Source organism: Neodiprion pinetum, chromosome 7 (assembly GCF_021155775.2).
Source record: "Neodiprion pinetum isolate iyNeoPine1 chromosome 7, iyNeoPine1.2, whole genome shotgun sequence".
Classification (NCBI taxonomy): Eukaryota; Metazoa; Arthropoda; class Insecta; order Hymenoptera; family Diprionidae; genus Neodiprion; species Neodiprion pinetum.
The window spans coordinates 22,007,412-22,021,737 of record NC_060238.1 but is presented as its reverse complement, the minus strand read 5'-3'; the positions used below and the strand labels follow the sequence as shown (position 1 = coordinate 22,021,737).

General features: G+C 43.4%; 3 protein-coding genes across 3 annotated transcripts; 2 read left to right on the top strand and 1 right to left on the bottom strand.

Moving 5' to 3' along the window:
- Positions 1-588: 588 nt before the first annotated feature.
- LOC124223216 (uncharacterized) lies at positions 589-7,070 on the bottom strand. The gene is made up of 4 exons (XM_046634990.2): positions 6,486-7,070; positions 5,029-5,259; positions 3,613-3,823; positions 589-2,155 (listed from the first exon to the last, which is right to left on the bottom strand). The coding sequence occupies exons 1-4, from the start codon at positions 6,553-6,555 to the stop codon at positions 1,615-1,617; spliced, it is 1,053 nt and encodes a 350-aa protein (XP_046490946.1). The 5' UTR covers positions 6,556-7,070; the 3' UTR covers positions 589-1,614.
- A 1,938-nt stretch (positions 7,071-9,008) lies between these two features.
- On the top strand, positions 9,009-12,709 carry LOC124223208 (mitotic apparatus protein p62-like). The gene is made up of 6 exons (XM_046634976.2): positions 9,009-9,219; positions 10,009-10,114; positions 10,242-10,424; positions 10,529-10,618; positions 10,972-11,140; positions 11,218-12,709. Exons 2-6 carry the CDS (start codon positions 10,039-10,041, stop codon positions 12,449-12,451), a joined length of 1,752 nt encoding a protein of 583 aa, XP_046490932.1. The 5' UTR covers positions 9,009-9,219; positions 10,009-10,038; the 3' UTR covers positions 12,452-12,709.
- A 147-nt stretch (positions 12,710-12,856) lies between these two features.
- LOC124223218 (uncharacterized) lies at positions 12,857-14,246 on the top strand. The gene is made up of 3 exons (XM_046634992.2): positions 12,857-13,128; positions 13,311-13,595; positions 13,689-14,246. Exons 1-3 carry the CDS (start codon positions 13,047-13,049, stop codon positions 14,057-14,059), a joined length of 738 nt encoding a protein of 245 aa, XP_046490948.1. The 5' UTR covers positions 12,857-13,046; the 3' UTR covers positions 14,060-14,246.
- Positions 14,247-14,326: the final 80 nt, after the last annotated feature.

Below are 14,326 nucleotides of genomic sequence, written 5' to 3'. Positions count from 1 at the left end.
TATATATGCGATAACGAAATCTTCCCCCCCCAAGGTGTAACTAACGTAATAATAATATTTATATTATTGTTATTACCCTAGCACGTAGATGTATGACTATATTATTATATACATTATACATATAAAATAGAATTAAGAAATTTTCGCTCAAACGAAGTAATCTTTTGATATTAAACGATAATATAACGATTGGTCAACATTGACGACAAATATCACACGTTTATTAATATCGGAAAAGTTTAACTCTATGTCTTGCCGATATTTTCCAAATTCTTTCTTCTTCCCGTTAAAGAAAACGTTCACGTAGTGCGGGTTCTTATAAACACACAACGAACAATTACTTAATCACGTCATTTTTGTAGTGATTATCGTTGTTTTACGCAAACAATTTTAGCTATTAATACAAATCGATTATCGGATAGCTACGAGAAAGTGAAAAAGAAACTAGTATATTTCGTATGTTGTTTTTTTTTTTTAATGGCGTTTTTTATTTTTTTTCAAAGGAATCAATACAGTACAGACATGTAATACATATTAAACATTATATTTATGTTTGTGTGTATATTAATATAATTTTCTAATACTCTCTTATAACACGATCGTGTGATTTGAAACGCGCGAGAAGAATCGGGAAGAATAAACTTTCTCTGTATTTTTTTTTTTTTTTTTTTTTTCAACTACACAGGATAAACAATAATAATAATAAATAATTTAAACTTATAAGTAAGTATATTTGTATATAAAAAGTAATCTTGTCGATCCAGCAATCGACGACGCGACAATTTTTTTTTTCTTTTCTTTTCTATTGTTGAATTACAACGTTCAGTGGTACTAGTTAATTGAATATGGAAACTTTTTGCTCTCCTTTGTTTTTCTTTTCCATCGAGTGTCGTAACGCAATGTGCCGTTGGATAATATGACGATTATTCGCGCAATGCGAGAAGCGAGGTGTAGAGAAGCTAGAAGAATGTGGATTTCGTTGTTTTAGATTTTTAACAAGTTTGTTTTTACAGCCGGTAAATAAAATTTCGTAAAAAAAGAAAGAAAGAAAGAAAGAAAAAAAAAAAAACAAACACTGAATGTAACAATTTAAATACCGTGCAAATAAAAATTCGCACGGTAAAAAACTTTCAAAAGTTTCGACCTCCGTTGTAGGGGTGCTTTGTTTTTTAATTTCTCGAATTTTTCTAAAGGTTTTTGGGGTCAAGGGTGAAAAAAAGAAAGAGAAAAAAATCAGAAATATCGAATGATCGAAGGGCCAGAGTATCGAATTTTCATAAATGCAAAAATATCTGATAAATGAAATTGCGGAAATTCAGAGTATGAAAGATTGTGAGTATAAAAATTCGAAGTACGGAATAGCAAAAAATGTAGAAAGATTAAAACATAAAGTGGTATCGAGACGAATTCCGACGATTCTGCAATTCGGCATTCCGTGTTCCGACTTGTCTGTGATTTTGCTTCCTCCGTACTCGGACTTTGAAAATTAAAAAAACAATCAACGAACCAACTTTTCATGCCTTTATAAAAAAAAATTCGACACATTGTCCGATCGATTTTTTGATCTTTCTATATTTTTCCACTATCCCGCAGCCATTTTCGCACGTAAAATCTCTATATCTCGTTGACGTGCTGATGGATGTTGTAGGCGCGTCCACCCCTCCGCGATTCCCTCGGGACAACGGCGAGGCCGTCGATCGGCACTTCCGGCTGCTTCACCGCCTCGGGCTCGACGAGAGAGGCCAGACTTCCGGGTCGGGGCGGCTCGGTGTAGACGTAAGTCGTCTCGACGTCGGGGACCTGGCCGAGCCTCGGCGACTCCTTCTGGATGTTGTCCTGGGCGCTAAGGATCTGCTTGAAGCGTTCCTCGCTCTTTATCGCGTCCCGCTGCACTTCGCCCTCGAGCTTTCGCGCCCCCCTCGAAGATCCCGACGATCCCGAGGCATCTTCGATCGGCGATGTCGTCTGGTTCAGGCTCGGGTTTAGGTTCAGGCCCAGCCACTGGGAGAACAACGCGATTCCTTGTTCGGCGCTCGCCGAAACCGCTGCGATCAGCTCGTCGGGGTTCAGATTGTAGTCCTCGTCCTCCCCCGCACCATCGCCAGTTTCCGGTGCCTCCGAAGTCTCCGGAACTTCCGTGGACGTCAGTGCCTCTCTGCTCGTCAAGTCAGTTTTGGGACTTACGTCAGTGAGTGACGATAATAAAATTTAAGAGGGGAACTAAAATAGGCTGTAAGCGATAGTGTTCGCTGAGAGAAATTTTTAGTTACGTTTACAGCTCGGTCATTGACTGTTTTCATTTTTTAACAAAAAAAATTCTAGTATCCGTTGCTATTCTTTCAAACAAAAAAAAAAAAAAGCAGCACTTACAGCCTTTATTAATTCTACTCGTCGAATGATTTTTTTTTTTTTTTTTTACGAGAATTGGACTCCTCTTACACAGTAACGGTTAAAAGTATATTGACAAAGATAGTAATTGGGTTGATTTCAATGAAATGTAAAATACGCAAATGAATATGATTTTTTAGTGAAAGAAATTTGATGTTCGACGTGATTGTAGAGCATTAATTTTCGTTTGCTGGCAAATAAGGTTTAAGTGACGAAAAATAAGATGAAATGACGGAGATGAAGATGATAACGAATTTCATATCGTCAAAATACTTTTAACTGTAGGTATTAAAAGCGGATTACGAGGATATTTTTAGAGTGTAAGAAAATCTGCCGATAGGCACTAATAAAATTAATACAGTCATGGATGTTTTTTCGGTATAATTTTGAAGCTTCAGTTTCCACGATGTGAATTTTAGATTCTCAACGGCGATAATAACACAGGTCTGCAAAAAAAATATTTTATTTCAACCGCATGGGATATTTTCGTAAATATAAAGTTATCGAGTGTGCCGAATCCAAAAATCACTTCCATTTTCCTCCCTCACGTACGGTATTTTTGCAAAGTACAAACTGCTTGCATAAAAAAAAACATACGAATAACGAAACAACCACTATTTCGTTACAACGAATGAACTAAACAATACATCTTATAAAATTAAACAAACGAATTTCTTCGTGAAATCTACTTTAACATACCGTGTTCATTCTTTTTCCCTATGAAAACTTTTCTTCTTCTCTTTGATGCTTCTCCGAAAACGTTTCCGCTTTCCATTTTCTCTTTCCCTCTCTGCATTTATTCTTGAGTCTCACTCTGATACGTATTAAATGAAAGTAATATATCACTTTTGCATAGAATTTTTACACTCAAGAACAGTATACCAGATTTCGAGTTAAACGGGAGTTTCGCTCCAAATGAAACTCCAGACACAAGTTGAAGAAAATACCTGACGCGATGGAGTTTTTTGATTATATTCTTCCCAGTTTCAGCGAGTAAAAATCTCTAACAAGCGGTAGATAAAAAAAAAAAAAAAAAAAATTGCCGAGTTTTTTGGATGCAGACCCGTGCAACGAAAGAATAGAAATCTCCGACCGGTTACCGTTTCGGCAAAACGAACGTGTCGAGCCGTCATTGGCTCGCACCCACGTGTTGCGGGTATGGTGAAAGCCGCGAATATATCGCGTGGGTTATTCGTAGATTTATACCTTCCGCGGTTTACTTACGCCGCTGTCGTGTCAAGCTGTCGAATGTTGTCCTGGTTGAAATTGAAGCAACCGATTTGGTAAACCGCCTGCGTCGTGCTCAGGAGCTCTGGTTCCACGGCCAAACATCCGTCGTAACCGGAAGCCGCCTCTTTAACCGTCGTGAATGTCGCGCAGAGTTGCGCCAAATCCGAGAGAAGGTTCATGCAAGTTCGCTTGTTCGCCGCCTCGGCTGTTGACATTTTTTATCTCTCAAAATTCACTCGCCATTTACTTTAAGAATTAGAAATTCAATGACAAGAATTTTTCAAATATAAACACTGCAAATCTGTGAATTTAATTTAAGAAGGTTGCCGGCTGCCCAAGAATATCTATTTGTTTTTAAAAATTATTATACTCGTAAGCTACAAAAATCTTTTTAGAGATACACTGAGAGAAATTTTTAGTTACGGTTACCGCTCAGTCTGCAACTATTTTCACTTTTTACCACAATCGAAAAATATAGTTCTAGGTAGAAAATGAAAATTAGTTTTTCACCTGTTACCGTAAAGTCTAGTATCCGTTACTATTCTTTCTCATTACGATCACTGTTACTACATTTTCATGCAATTGTTGCGAAAATTTAATGCTTGTTTAACTAAAAAAGTAGAGTAAACCTGACAAACTGATTTTGCGTTGCAAATACCAAAAAAGGATCGACGATAGCGCAAAATGGTTAGGCGTACCTCGTTTTTCCCAATTCCAACAACATTTAAACAGTTTTTTTTTTTAACGATACCTGTTTTACTGAATTTTTATAGTTACTATAACAAATGCAATTTTTCTCAGTGCACAAAAACAGAAAATACCGAGATTCGTCAACAAAAGCTTTTGTGCATTGTTTCATTGGGTTGAGTTAATTATTTTTTTATTCTTCATGCGTCAAAACAATAGAAAATTATATACACTCCCCCATTAAAGTTTGCTTCTGTAGTCTTGGGAGAAATAATAACGATTTAATAATTTCGCTAAGCACAAGTCAACAGAGATTTGTGTACGTGATTGTTATACATCGAGTAACATTAAAAACGGACGAAAATTGATATTTTTCGAAAACGTTTGATTTTGCAGCCATAAGAGTGCTATTTCAAAATTGCAAAAAATGTATGATTTCAATTATTCATCTAGCAAAAAACCGAAACGATATTATTCTTTGATTGTTCAAAGAATTGTTCAAAGGTGACTCAAATGCGAAACTGAAGTGTGTTTAATTCTTATTTACAATAAATGTTTGAGGAAATGGGCAATTTTTCTTAAAACTCGAAATATCGTTCTGGTTTCTACAAAAGCAAACTCTACCTTATAAAACTATTTTTTCTCTCGATAGTCACGTGGAAGATACAACAATCTGACGTCTGGAATTAAGATTGAAAATTGGCGTTGACCGGTGTTAATTACCAATGCGAATCGTCGCGTTGTGCATCGCGTTCTCCCCGAAGCTCATATTCAGGGTGACGTTTTCCTCCTTCTGTTTAATGTTGAGGCATACAGGACCTCCCAGGTCAATGGCCGCTGTCAAATTAAGGTCGACGCAGCAAAGGCAGCCGGATGCTTGACAGAGACACTTGGACGGCGGCGGCGTCGTCGATCGGGCTTCGGTTTCAGCCAGGCCCCAGGAAAACAGAGTATCTGCGGTTTCGAGTCTGGGTTTATCAGTAGCTCGACTAGCTTCGCGGTCGCTGAACCCATTTTGCGGTCTTTTGACATTCAAAATTTACCGTAATATTCACGGATCGACAATTCTCGCTGTATGTACGATGAATGGATGAAAAAATTTCGCGGGGTTTACATCCAGTCAGGATTTTTCAAAAACCCATTTTTTTTTATTTCAATTCCATCTTCGTAATGTACAATATTTTCGAGTATATACGCAGAAAATTTCGCGTCGCTCCGACAAAGATTCTCGAAGTTTGAAAGTGCTTTTGAAACTTTAAACGCGTTGTTCTTAAAACTGTCTTCAAAAACAGTGTGCAAGATTTCACGGAAACGGTTGAACCGATTGGTCTCAAATTTTTACGCAAGCTTTATGAACATATTTTTTATTCCTTGATCAAAGGTTTTTTATCGTCGATAAATATTTTGCATTGTATAAACAAATTGAGGCTTATATTTTGCTTGCTTCTTCGATTAAAGACAGATTAATACCTTTCATTGACTAAATCTTTTTTGTTTCTTCATTTCGGATAATCCAGTCCAGAGATATTTTGCTCACCGTAAGACGCATTTTTTAGAAGCGCACCCGGGGGATCGGTTATACTAGTGTTGAAAATCATTATTTTTACAAATAAAAAGTATCAAAACAAAGTTCAATGCTACCCCAATACGTAAATAAATTTTTATATTGACAAAGTGAAATGACTCTTCATGAAAAGTCTTCGAAGAATCACGTTTTTCGACCTCCTGACTGGGTGTAACCTCTTGAAACGTGCCGATTTCCATCTTCCTTTTGGCAGGAAATTTTTTTAAAATGGAGAAACTCGACGCTGCTAAATAGGTATTAAAGACCGCGAAGTGTGCCAGGTATCGTCCGTGATTTCTAACGAGTTACTTTCTTGCCGTGTATTTACAAGCCCCGTCATTAGGCAGAGACGCTGAGAACATCTTCATTACCTCAGGAAATCACTTACCGATCGGTTGATTAGCAATTACAATCACGGTCTCAACGAACCTTTCATTTTTTTTACGAAGAAATCGAGACGAGAATTCAACGATTTTCAAAATTATCTTCGCGGTGAATCGAATTTGCGCGTTGAAAGAATCAACGTAAAATTATTCTACATTTCTGGAATATGTTCCGATCGTCGGTGTTGATCGATTTATTACAAATTTTTGTTTCTCAATGTATGAAATCTCACCAAGTATTCCTGCCGAAGACACGGTTACCATCACTGAGCATATGACGAAAAACTTCACCGTAAGATTCATGTTATTTTTTGTATTTTACCAAGATTCCTTATAATTCAATTTTTGATTTAGTTACTTATTTTCAAATTATCTTTTCACCGGAATACCGATCGACCTGATTCCTCGATTTAGCGAGGAACCGATACAAACTTGGAGAAAAGTGAACGAACTTCGAACAACTCGTGCGACGAAGAAGAATAAACCGTAGCCGGGCGAAGCACCGATCTAAACGGAAAACTGCATCGATTGAAGTAAGAAAAATAGAGAGAAAAAAAAAAAAAAAAAACGAAAACGGTAACTCTCGCGAGTAATAATAATACGTATGGGAAAAAAATCGGCGAAAACGTCGCGGAAAATTTGTAAAAGGCAGACGCCTCGGAGATCCTGCCCGCCAAGGAACAGGCTTAAATCTGCGGAGACAGCGAGCACGCGACTCTCATACGCGCCGAGTAAATCGTGGGTTGAAAAGACGACGCGTTATTGGTCGGAGATCGGCGGGGACGCAGCGCCATTGGGCGAGAATGCAGGCGGCAAGGAACCCCATCTGGGTTACCCGGTGACCTGGATCCTGCCCTTGGCTCCGCAACGCCTCATGTCCTTCTTGCTCACGTCCGTCGTTCCGGCGGAGGAAAGATTCCGGAAGCTTTCAGGGAGTTAACCGATCGATCCGAAAGCAAGGATCGAGTGTCGAATCGCGGCGTGAAGATAGGTGGATATTTTGGCGGGAAAATGGTGGCACAAAACTCGGTCAGTTGGTACCGATTTTTTCCCGTCAATATCCAAGCAGAATTCAAATGTTTCTCTTGCCGATTGCCAACCGATTTCATCAAGTCGCGCGATTTTCCCTACTTTTCCATTACACGCTGTGCCGGGCTTCGGAATGAAAACGTGACTTGAGGCCTTGCGAATCTGACGACGAGCTTCGGGTAGCGGAAACGCGACCGATTTTTGTCAACCGATTCGTTGAGGTGGGTGGCGGTAAAAGAGCGTTGCGAATTTCTAAACGTTCCACTGTGCCAAGAGGTGACCTTTAGAAGCAGACACACGCCCCGTCATTTGTCACCGATCTCTTTCCGCCCCAACAGATTTTCGCCGATCTCATTCGCGCGATCGTTCGTAAAAATTAGTCTCGAGATACAGACGAGGCGCAAGCGCCCAAATAAGTCGCAAAAATTGGTCCCCGCTAATAACGATCAAGATACGGATTAGCCGATCTTCTGCCGATTCGAGAGCGCAATTAGATAACAAATACGAATAACGCCGTGAGCCCGGAATATCGGCGCTTCGTGTCCCCTCGGTGTTATATAAAAACCAGTTTGAGAGATGGCCCACATATCTTCTCCCGCGGCGCGTATGCTCCGAGAGATTCGTCGATCGGTTCAAGATCCTCGGCTTAACCGATCGTCGCGGGAGACGAGCACCGGACAAATTCTTCACCTCTGCGGGTCTTTGTTCCCAGGTTCGTCAAGCCGAGCGTCGAAAAATTATTATCCAAGGCAAACCACTATGCGCCGAGGTACAACTTTCTTTGACCCACTAACCGGAGAAAGGCCTTTTTATCCACCAAAATACCCGCCTTCCGTATTTAATGTACAGTAAAACGTCCCTGTATGCACTCGCGTGCTCGAACAACCGGCTCCTCTGTTTTGACAGATTTATTTATATGCCGTTTCTCGGGGCCTCGAATGACGTCATCGCCTTAAGGGGCCCGGAGAAACTCAGACGCGTATCACCGCGGGCCCAAAATTACTGATCCCGGAAATACGCCCTTCAAAGACGCAATTTTTTTTTTGGAAATTGAATCCTTCGCATTCATTCGTTTTAGAATTTCTCTGAAATTCGACGAACCGGAATTTAATTTGTAGAGATTTTCATAAATAAAAACTGAGAATATTCCAGAGATATCCCGTTTCAATGTGAATTTTGGGTGAAATCATCTTCAGCGATTTAGAAAGCAACAAGAGAAGAAAAGAAAAATGATTTTCTCCGAAACTCTCTGGTATCGATACAGCTTTTACCTTTCTCGGTCGACGATTGTACCTAAAATTTCATAGTTTTTGACTTGTACTCCTAGAGAAGCGGGAATCTTTTTATCCAGTATTCGAAGAAGCCGAATCATTGTGATCAGTGAAATAAACAAAGTTCCGAGTTCCGTACATTGCAGTACATGTGTACGTATAAGAAAAGAAAAAATGTGCAAAATTTTTCAAAAATTCATCAAGTGTGAAAAATTATGCGCACGCACGAACGGATTGATAAGAGCGATTCAAGGTGTAGAAAATGCGTCCTCACGTAGCGATTACGTGTGTAAGGACAAAAGTTCCGATCGGCGCGTCTTAAACGGCGGGCGATTAAAAGTCCGGCTTGAGCGTGACAAACGAATACGAATGGAAGGCGTCCTACCTTCCGCACTGCGGAAGTGGGGGCAAACCGGATGACCGACTTAAAGAAGACACTGGGGGGAGTTAAGCGGAATCTTCAGTTAGGCATTGGCCTCCGTAAGATTAAGAGTTGAAAAATACACCACCGAACGAGTTGCTCACTCACTCGCACAGGATCTCGAGGAGTAGGGTTGATTTTATCTCTCCTGCACGGGCGGTGGCACAAACGAAAGGAATTTTTACATTCGACACGTTTTTCTTTCTACAAACACGCGCCACTTTTTCTTCACATCATACGAGAGAGGTAAGTGAAACCTGCTCAATTTAACGTATACTCCTTCGCCCGTGCACGTCACGCTTTTTACCCTGGCTCGCCTTCGGTCCCAAAATTTCACCCATCGTCCCAAAAGCACGCGCGTGAACTGTGTTTTTCTTTTCTTTTTTTTTTTTTTTCTTCGTTTTTGTCTCATTAATTCGCCGAGTCTGCACGGCATCAACGATCCTGGATCTATTTCGAACAAGCAGAATTTGAAAACGCGTTGAAAAGCAGCATCGAAACGTCTGTTTCCAACGACGACGTCTGCGGAACGGTTTAACGTGGGCAGATATGCGTCGAGGATCGTTGGTTCGTGACATCGATGCCGAGGCGTGCAGCCCAGTTATCCAAGTCTGGTATCCGCACGTTCGGTTCTCTTTTCATTCGGTGCACTTCGGTCCTTATAGCGAATCGTTTCGTTTACGGTACATCGTTGACACAAGTCTGTGCCGAGTGGTACCGAGCACAGGTACCTACATGGAGAATATTTTTCTGACGTCTAACAAAGTCGACTTTGACCGTGACCGCGGCGCGCTTTGGATATGTAGGCCATTCGGTCACGCCCGAAGGACCGTGTCTCGCGACGGTATAAGGATATTTTTACGAGGTGACATTGCGCCTGGACTGACGGGGGGTTGTCTGGCCGACGGTGCAACCTACGATTCGTTAGACATTTGACCCGAAAGTATAATGCGATTGCAAAGTGCATCGAGGACGATGGATTGAACGAAAATGTAGAACCAATTCGAGACACCTTTCCTCTTTTACTGGTTACAGAACATTCGTCCGATACACTTCAGCGTCACCATGCGATTATCCACGGTGTTTGAGCTCCTGCTCATATTTCTACTGGTAGCTTTCGCAGCCTACGCAAGAGTCATAGGTGGGTAAAAATGGAGTGCTAATTTCACAAGGAGCTAGATGATGTTCACTTTTATCAGTGGCATCTATGCTTGACTGCCGAATTGAGGTTCGAGTTCATTTACCTTGTTCTTCACGACCGTAAACAGATCGGCATGAGGTGACGAGTCTGCACAGAGTGATCAGAGCCACGAAGCAGAGCAACGTTGGAGTCTCGACGATATCGTTGAAGCAGGCCACGGACAATGTGAACAAGTACTGCACATGTAACGACAACATTTGCAACTGTTGCCGGAACTTCGACGTCCCGTTCCTGCAGCTGAAGGGAGCAGGTAGGTCAACAGTTCGTGGGAACTGACGTGGTCTGAACTAGGCGCTGATCGTTATCTGGAACACGTAGCGATATGACGGATTGTGAACTCTTTTTTTCGCGCAGGATGTGCTTCCGTCCAGTACTTGAAGGGCGACAACATGGCGCTGCAGCTGAGCTTTGGAGATAATATCTTGACCAGCACGGTGGTTAACGGTGAGTTGATATTCAGGGGATTACGTTTCACCGATTTCCGGGATCGGAAGAGTGGGGCTTTGTTTTCGTTGATTGAGCGTCAAGAGGATGCTGCGATCGGGACACTCCAACTTTCTCCCCATGAATTTCTGACTCACCCGCGTCTCGCGTTTGTTTGCTCGGACTGACGCACGTTTGTGAAAACGAGATCTGGGAGGAATTCTTGGAACAACGATTTCTACATCCTCTTCCAATTTCTTCGACACTTTCCTCTTTCCAATTATCGCGTTACATCCGCGAACGATTTATCACGCAGTAATCGCAAATCGTTGCGGTACCCTTTTAACCAGTTACCTGCTCGAAATCTCTTTCAGGAAAAAATCCCAAGCCTGTATGCGTGCCGCTGCCGGGAGGCTTTTCCAAATTCTGCGGGAGAATCTATTCCATCCAACGAGAAGCGACGGATCACTTCAAGGCCTGTCTTGGTCTGGAATTGGAGTCCTCGAAGCAAGTGGAAGCCAGTCTACGAGTGAGCTGCTTTAGGTTAGTGGAAGGAGCAACAAGCTTCGAGGAAGAACTGCTCCGTCAGTCAGTGATCAATCATCTCTTTCACTTTTCAGGTTCGGTCCTGACGGTTTGAAACTCCGCCCAGCGGAGCCACTTCCGATAGTCGAGGCCGACTCAAGTTCCGACGACGACGACGACGAGGACGACATATTCGGGCTTGGATCCGACGATGACGACGACGAAGACGACGATGATGACGACGACGAGGAGGACGATGATGACGATGACGACGCGCCGACCGGAAACGCGGTTCCATCGTCCTCCGCCGACGACGACGACGAAGACGACGATGTTTTCGGACTCGGATCCTTCTTCGACATATTCGGCGACGACGACACTCCGAAAAAGCCCAAGGTTACCACTCCGTCCCCTCTACCGGTTTCGATTCCGCTTCTTACCAAGCCGATCAGCGAAGCTCCGGCAGTCACTGCGGTCGAGCCTGTCGCTCCCGGAAATGACATTCCCGTGGAAAGTGGTTCGGTCGAACCACCCAAGCCCGTCGAGGAAGAGGTCCCAGCTTCGAATGCCGCCGAAGAAGTTACCGACCAGGGTGTCGAAGCCATCGCTGATCCGGTCGCAGAGTCAGAGACGGCCGTTAACGCTGTCGACGACTTGGTACCGTTGGGATCGGTGATACAGAACAACGTTGTCCAGCCAGCTAATTCGCCGGTTGAAGAGGGTGTTCAGCTGCCGGAATTGGATACGGGTACCGGAAGCGACAAGGTGAAGGTAACCGTAAAGAAGCCGGCGGTGACGTCCAGCACTATAAACGCGATCCAAACGGATGTTAAGAAGCCAGTCGCGACGGTGGCTTCGAAGCCTGAAAAGCCCGAGGTTGTTCAAGGTGAGTCGGATGAATCGGAGGAAGAGGAATCCGAAGAAGATGACGAAGACGAGGACGAGGACGACGTCCTCGAGGCTGATGACCTTGACGAGGATGACGATGAGAAGGAGGAGAGCGTTGAGGACGAGAGTGAGAAGGAGGAGGACGAAGATGAGGATGAGAAGAAGCCCGAGGATGTCGAGCTCGAAAGCGACGAGGAGAGCATCATCGACGACGACGACGACGAGGACGAGGCTGCGCTCCTAACGGCACTGTCGAGCGACGAGAAGGACGAGAAGGTCAAGAAGGACCAGGTCAAGGTCGACAAGATTTCCACCAACGAGGCCGAGGATCCCGAAGCCGACGACGCTGACTACGGATTTGGACTGGCCGAGATGCTGGCGAGGAAACGAAACCAGAAGCACGCGAGACCAGGTCGGCAGAGCAGAATCATGAGACTTTAGGAGGCCAAAACGGATCAAGTTGGAATCGAAATGTCAATTAATCGGACGGCCCAAGGAGCTTAGCCATATTTAGCGTTTAGCTCAGCGTAGTGTGTTAGCCTTAAATTATTATCTCAATCAACTAATCCCTGATATATTTATAATGTACATTTGTAACCACTATTTATTCACGATCACTGACTGTATATTTATGTGCTATTTATTGTCCGCCCGTACGAGCGTTAGTTTGTTAAAATAAACGGTACCGATGAAACCAAATCGTAATCGAGGTCCCTCTTGTTAGCGGTAAAATATAAACTTATTCCGCGAGGTTGACACCGTCGGCGAAGAGCTATTCTCAAACAAGGTGCGCAGCTTGTACGTGAGGCTATTGAAACGCGATAATTAGCGACTTTCTGTGGCAAACGTGAGAGGCCTGTTTAATGGCATTGCCGGTCGTAAAAATTCATCGTCCGACATACCCAGAGCCGGTCAGACCACTGGGGCGCGGTTTAATCCGATCATTTGCTAACGGTTGCTCGGTGGGTAAGGTTGTGGACCTCGGATTTGGAAGCTTATTCGCAATACCCAAGTGCAAGATCAAGTGTTAGACGACATGGCAGCCATCGTAGCGATTCTCGTTCTCCTCGCCATCGGCGTCTGCGAATCAGCGATAATCAACACCAATCAGTTGAAAGGTAATCAACACCACAATCACGACCACGGTGTGCTTTTCTACCTGCACCAAGTGCAATGTGGCTCTGCGGCTTCAGTGGCATCGGGGAAGTAGAAAGTCGGTGGCCTTGACCTTGGTACCCGGGGTTCAAGGCCCGCTGGACTCTTTTTCTACGACCGCAACATGAATTCTCTCCGCTTACAGTGTTCGAGGTGTTGTACAAGGGCGTCTACTACAACCCGGATACGAAGCAGCCTCTAAAGTTTGAGATAGAGGATGCCAGTCGACTTCCTAACACCAGAATCGGTTTTCGCGGAATGCCTTGTAACTGCGAAGGGTATTCGTGCGGCTGCTGTGCCGGGATCAACATTACGAGACTGGGGCTGGACCAGAAGGCTTGCACCAACTTGACCTACGACCCTTACGACTTCGCGATCAAGATGCAGGTCACAATGAACAACATGACCATCTACACTAACCAGTTATCCGGTGAGTCGAATTACACAGAGTGAATTATCACTTCGGCAGACAAGCTTTCCCGGCCCTGTACACAACTTGACCTTGAGTTGCCCTTGCTTTCAGCCAAAAACCCGCCCCCGGTTTGCTTCGCGTTTCCGTACATACCGGAGCAGTTGCTCCAGATGTGCGCCAGATTTCACGACATTCACATGCCCAGTCCGGATAGTTTTCACTGCTGCATGGACCTTCAGGCGAAGGTCGCACAGACACCGATCCTGGTTCTCCACTTCGACTGCATGCGGATCACAAGTCAGGGTATCACTTGGATAAAACCTGATCAAATCGACAGCTCGGACGATGGCACGTCAGGAATTGCTGGGTCGGAAGTATACGACGAGGTGAACTTCGAGACCGACGATTTACAGACGGCCACCGTTCTCACCACGACGCTCAGTCCCGAGGACGAGCTCTTAATAGGCCAGCTGAAACTGTGATTTGCGTACAACTGTATAATTCTTTACCTAATAATCCACCGATCTAATCGTGTAATCGCTATTTATTCGTAATATGTGCGTAGCTACGATTGCAGAAAAATTTGTGCTTCGTAGAAAAAAAAAAAAAAAAATCAATTCGTAAACGCATTTTGTAAAAAAGTTTCTTCTGGGAAGGCGGTATTTTATTGTCAATACCGAAGTTAACGAAGTAATTGATTCGAAATTGCTAAAAAAAATTTATATTGCATAGAAAATATATACTTATGG

What these genes read in the sequence shown, in the direction of transcription:
- LOC124223216 (XM_046634990.2), bottom strand. Translation starts at nt 6,555, where the DNA reads ATGAATCTTACGGTGAAGTTTTTCGTCATATGCTCAGTGATGGTAACC. An exon ending in GTCTTCGGCAGGAATACTTG is followed by an intron (nt 5,260 to 6,485) that starts GTGAGATTTCAT and finishes TCGAAACCGCAG; the next exon opens with ATACTCTGTTTTCCTGGGGC. An exon ending in CAACGCGACGATTCGCATTG is followed by an intron (nt 3,824 to 5,028) that starts GTAATTAACACC and finishes AAATGTCAACAG; the next exon opens with CCGAGGCGGCGAACAAGCGA.
- LOC124223208 (XM_046634976.2), top strand. Translation starts at nt 10,039, where the DNA reads ATGCGATTATCCACGGTGTTTGAGCTCCTGCTCATATTTCTACTGGTA. An exon ending in GACCAGCACGGTGGTTAACG is followed by an intron (nt 10,619 to 10,971) that starts GTGAGTTGATAT and finishes AATCTCTTTCAG; the next exon opens with GAAAAAATCCCAAGCCTGTA. An exon ending in CTACGAGTGAGCTGCTTTAG is followed by an intron (nt 11,141 to 11,217) that starts GTTAGTGGAAGG and finishes TTCACTTTTCAG; the next exon opens with GTTCGGTCCTGACGGTTTGA.
- LOC124223218 (XM_046634992.2), top strand. Translation starts at nt 13,047, where the DNA reads ATGGCAGCCATCGTAGCGATTCTCGTTCTCCTCGCCATCGGCGTCTGC. An exon ending in CAACACCAATCAGTTGAAAG is followed by an intron (nt 13,129 to 13,310) that starts GTAATCAACACC and finishes CTCCGCTTACAG; the next exon opens with TGTTCGAGGTGTTGTACAAG. An exon ending in CTACACTAACCAGTTATCCG is followed by an intron (nt 13,596 to 13,688) that starts GTGAGTCGAATT and finishes CCTTGCTTTCAG; the next exon opens with CCAAAAACCCGCCCCCGGTT.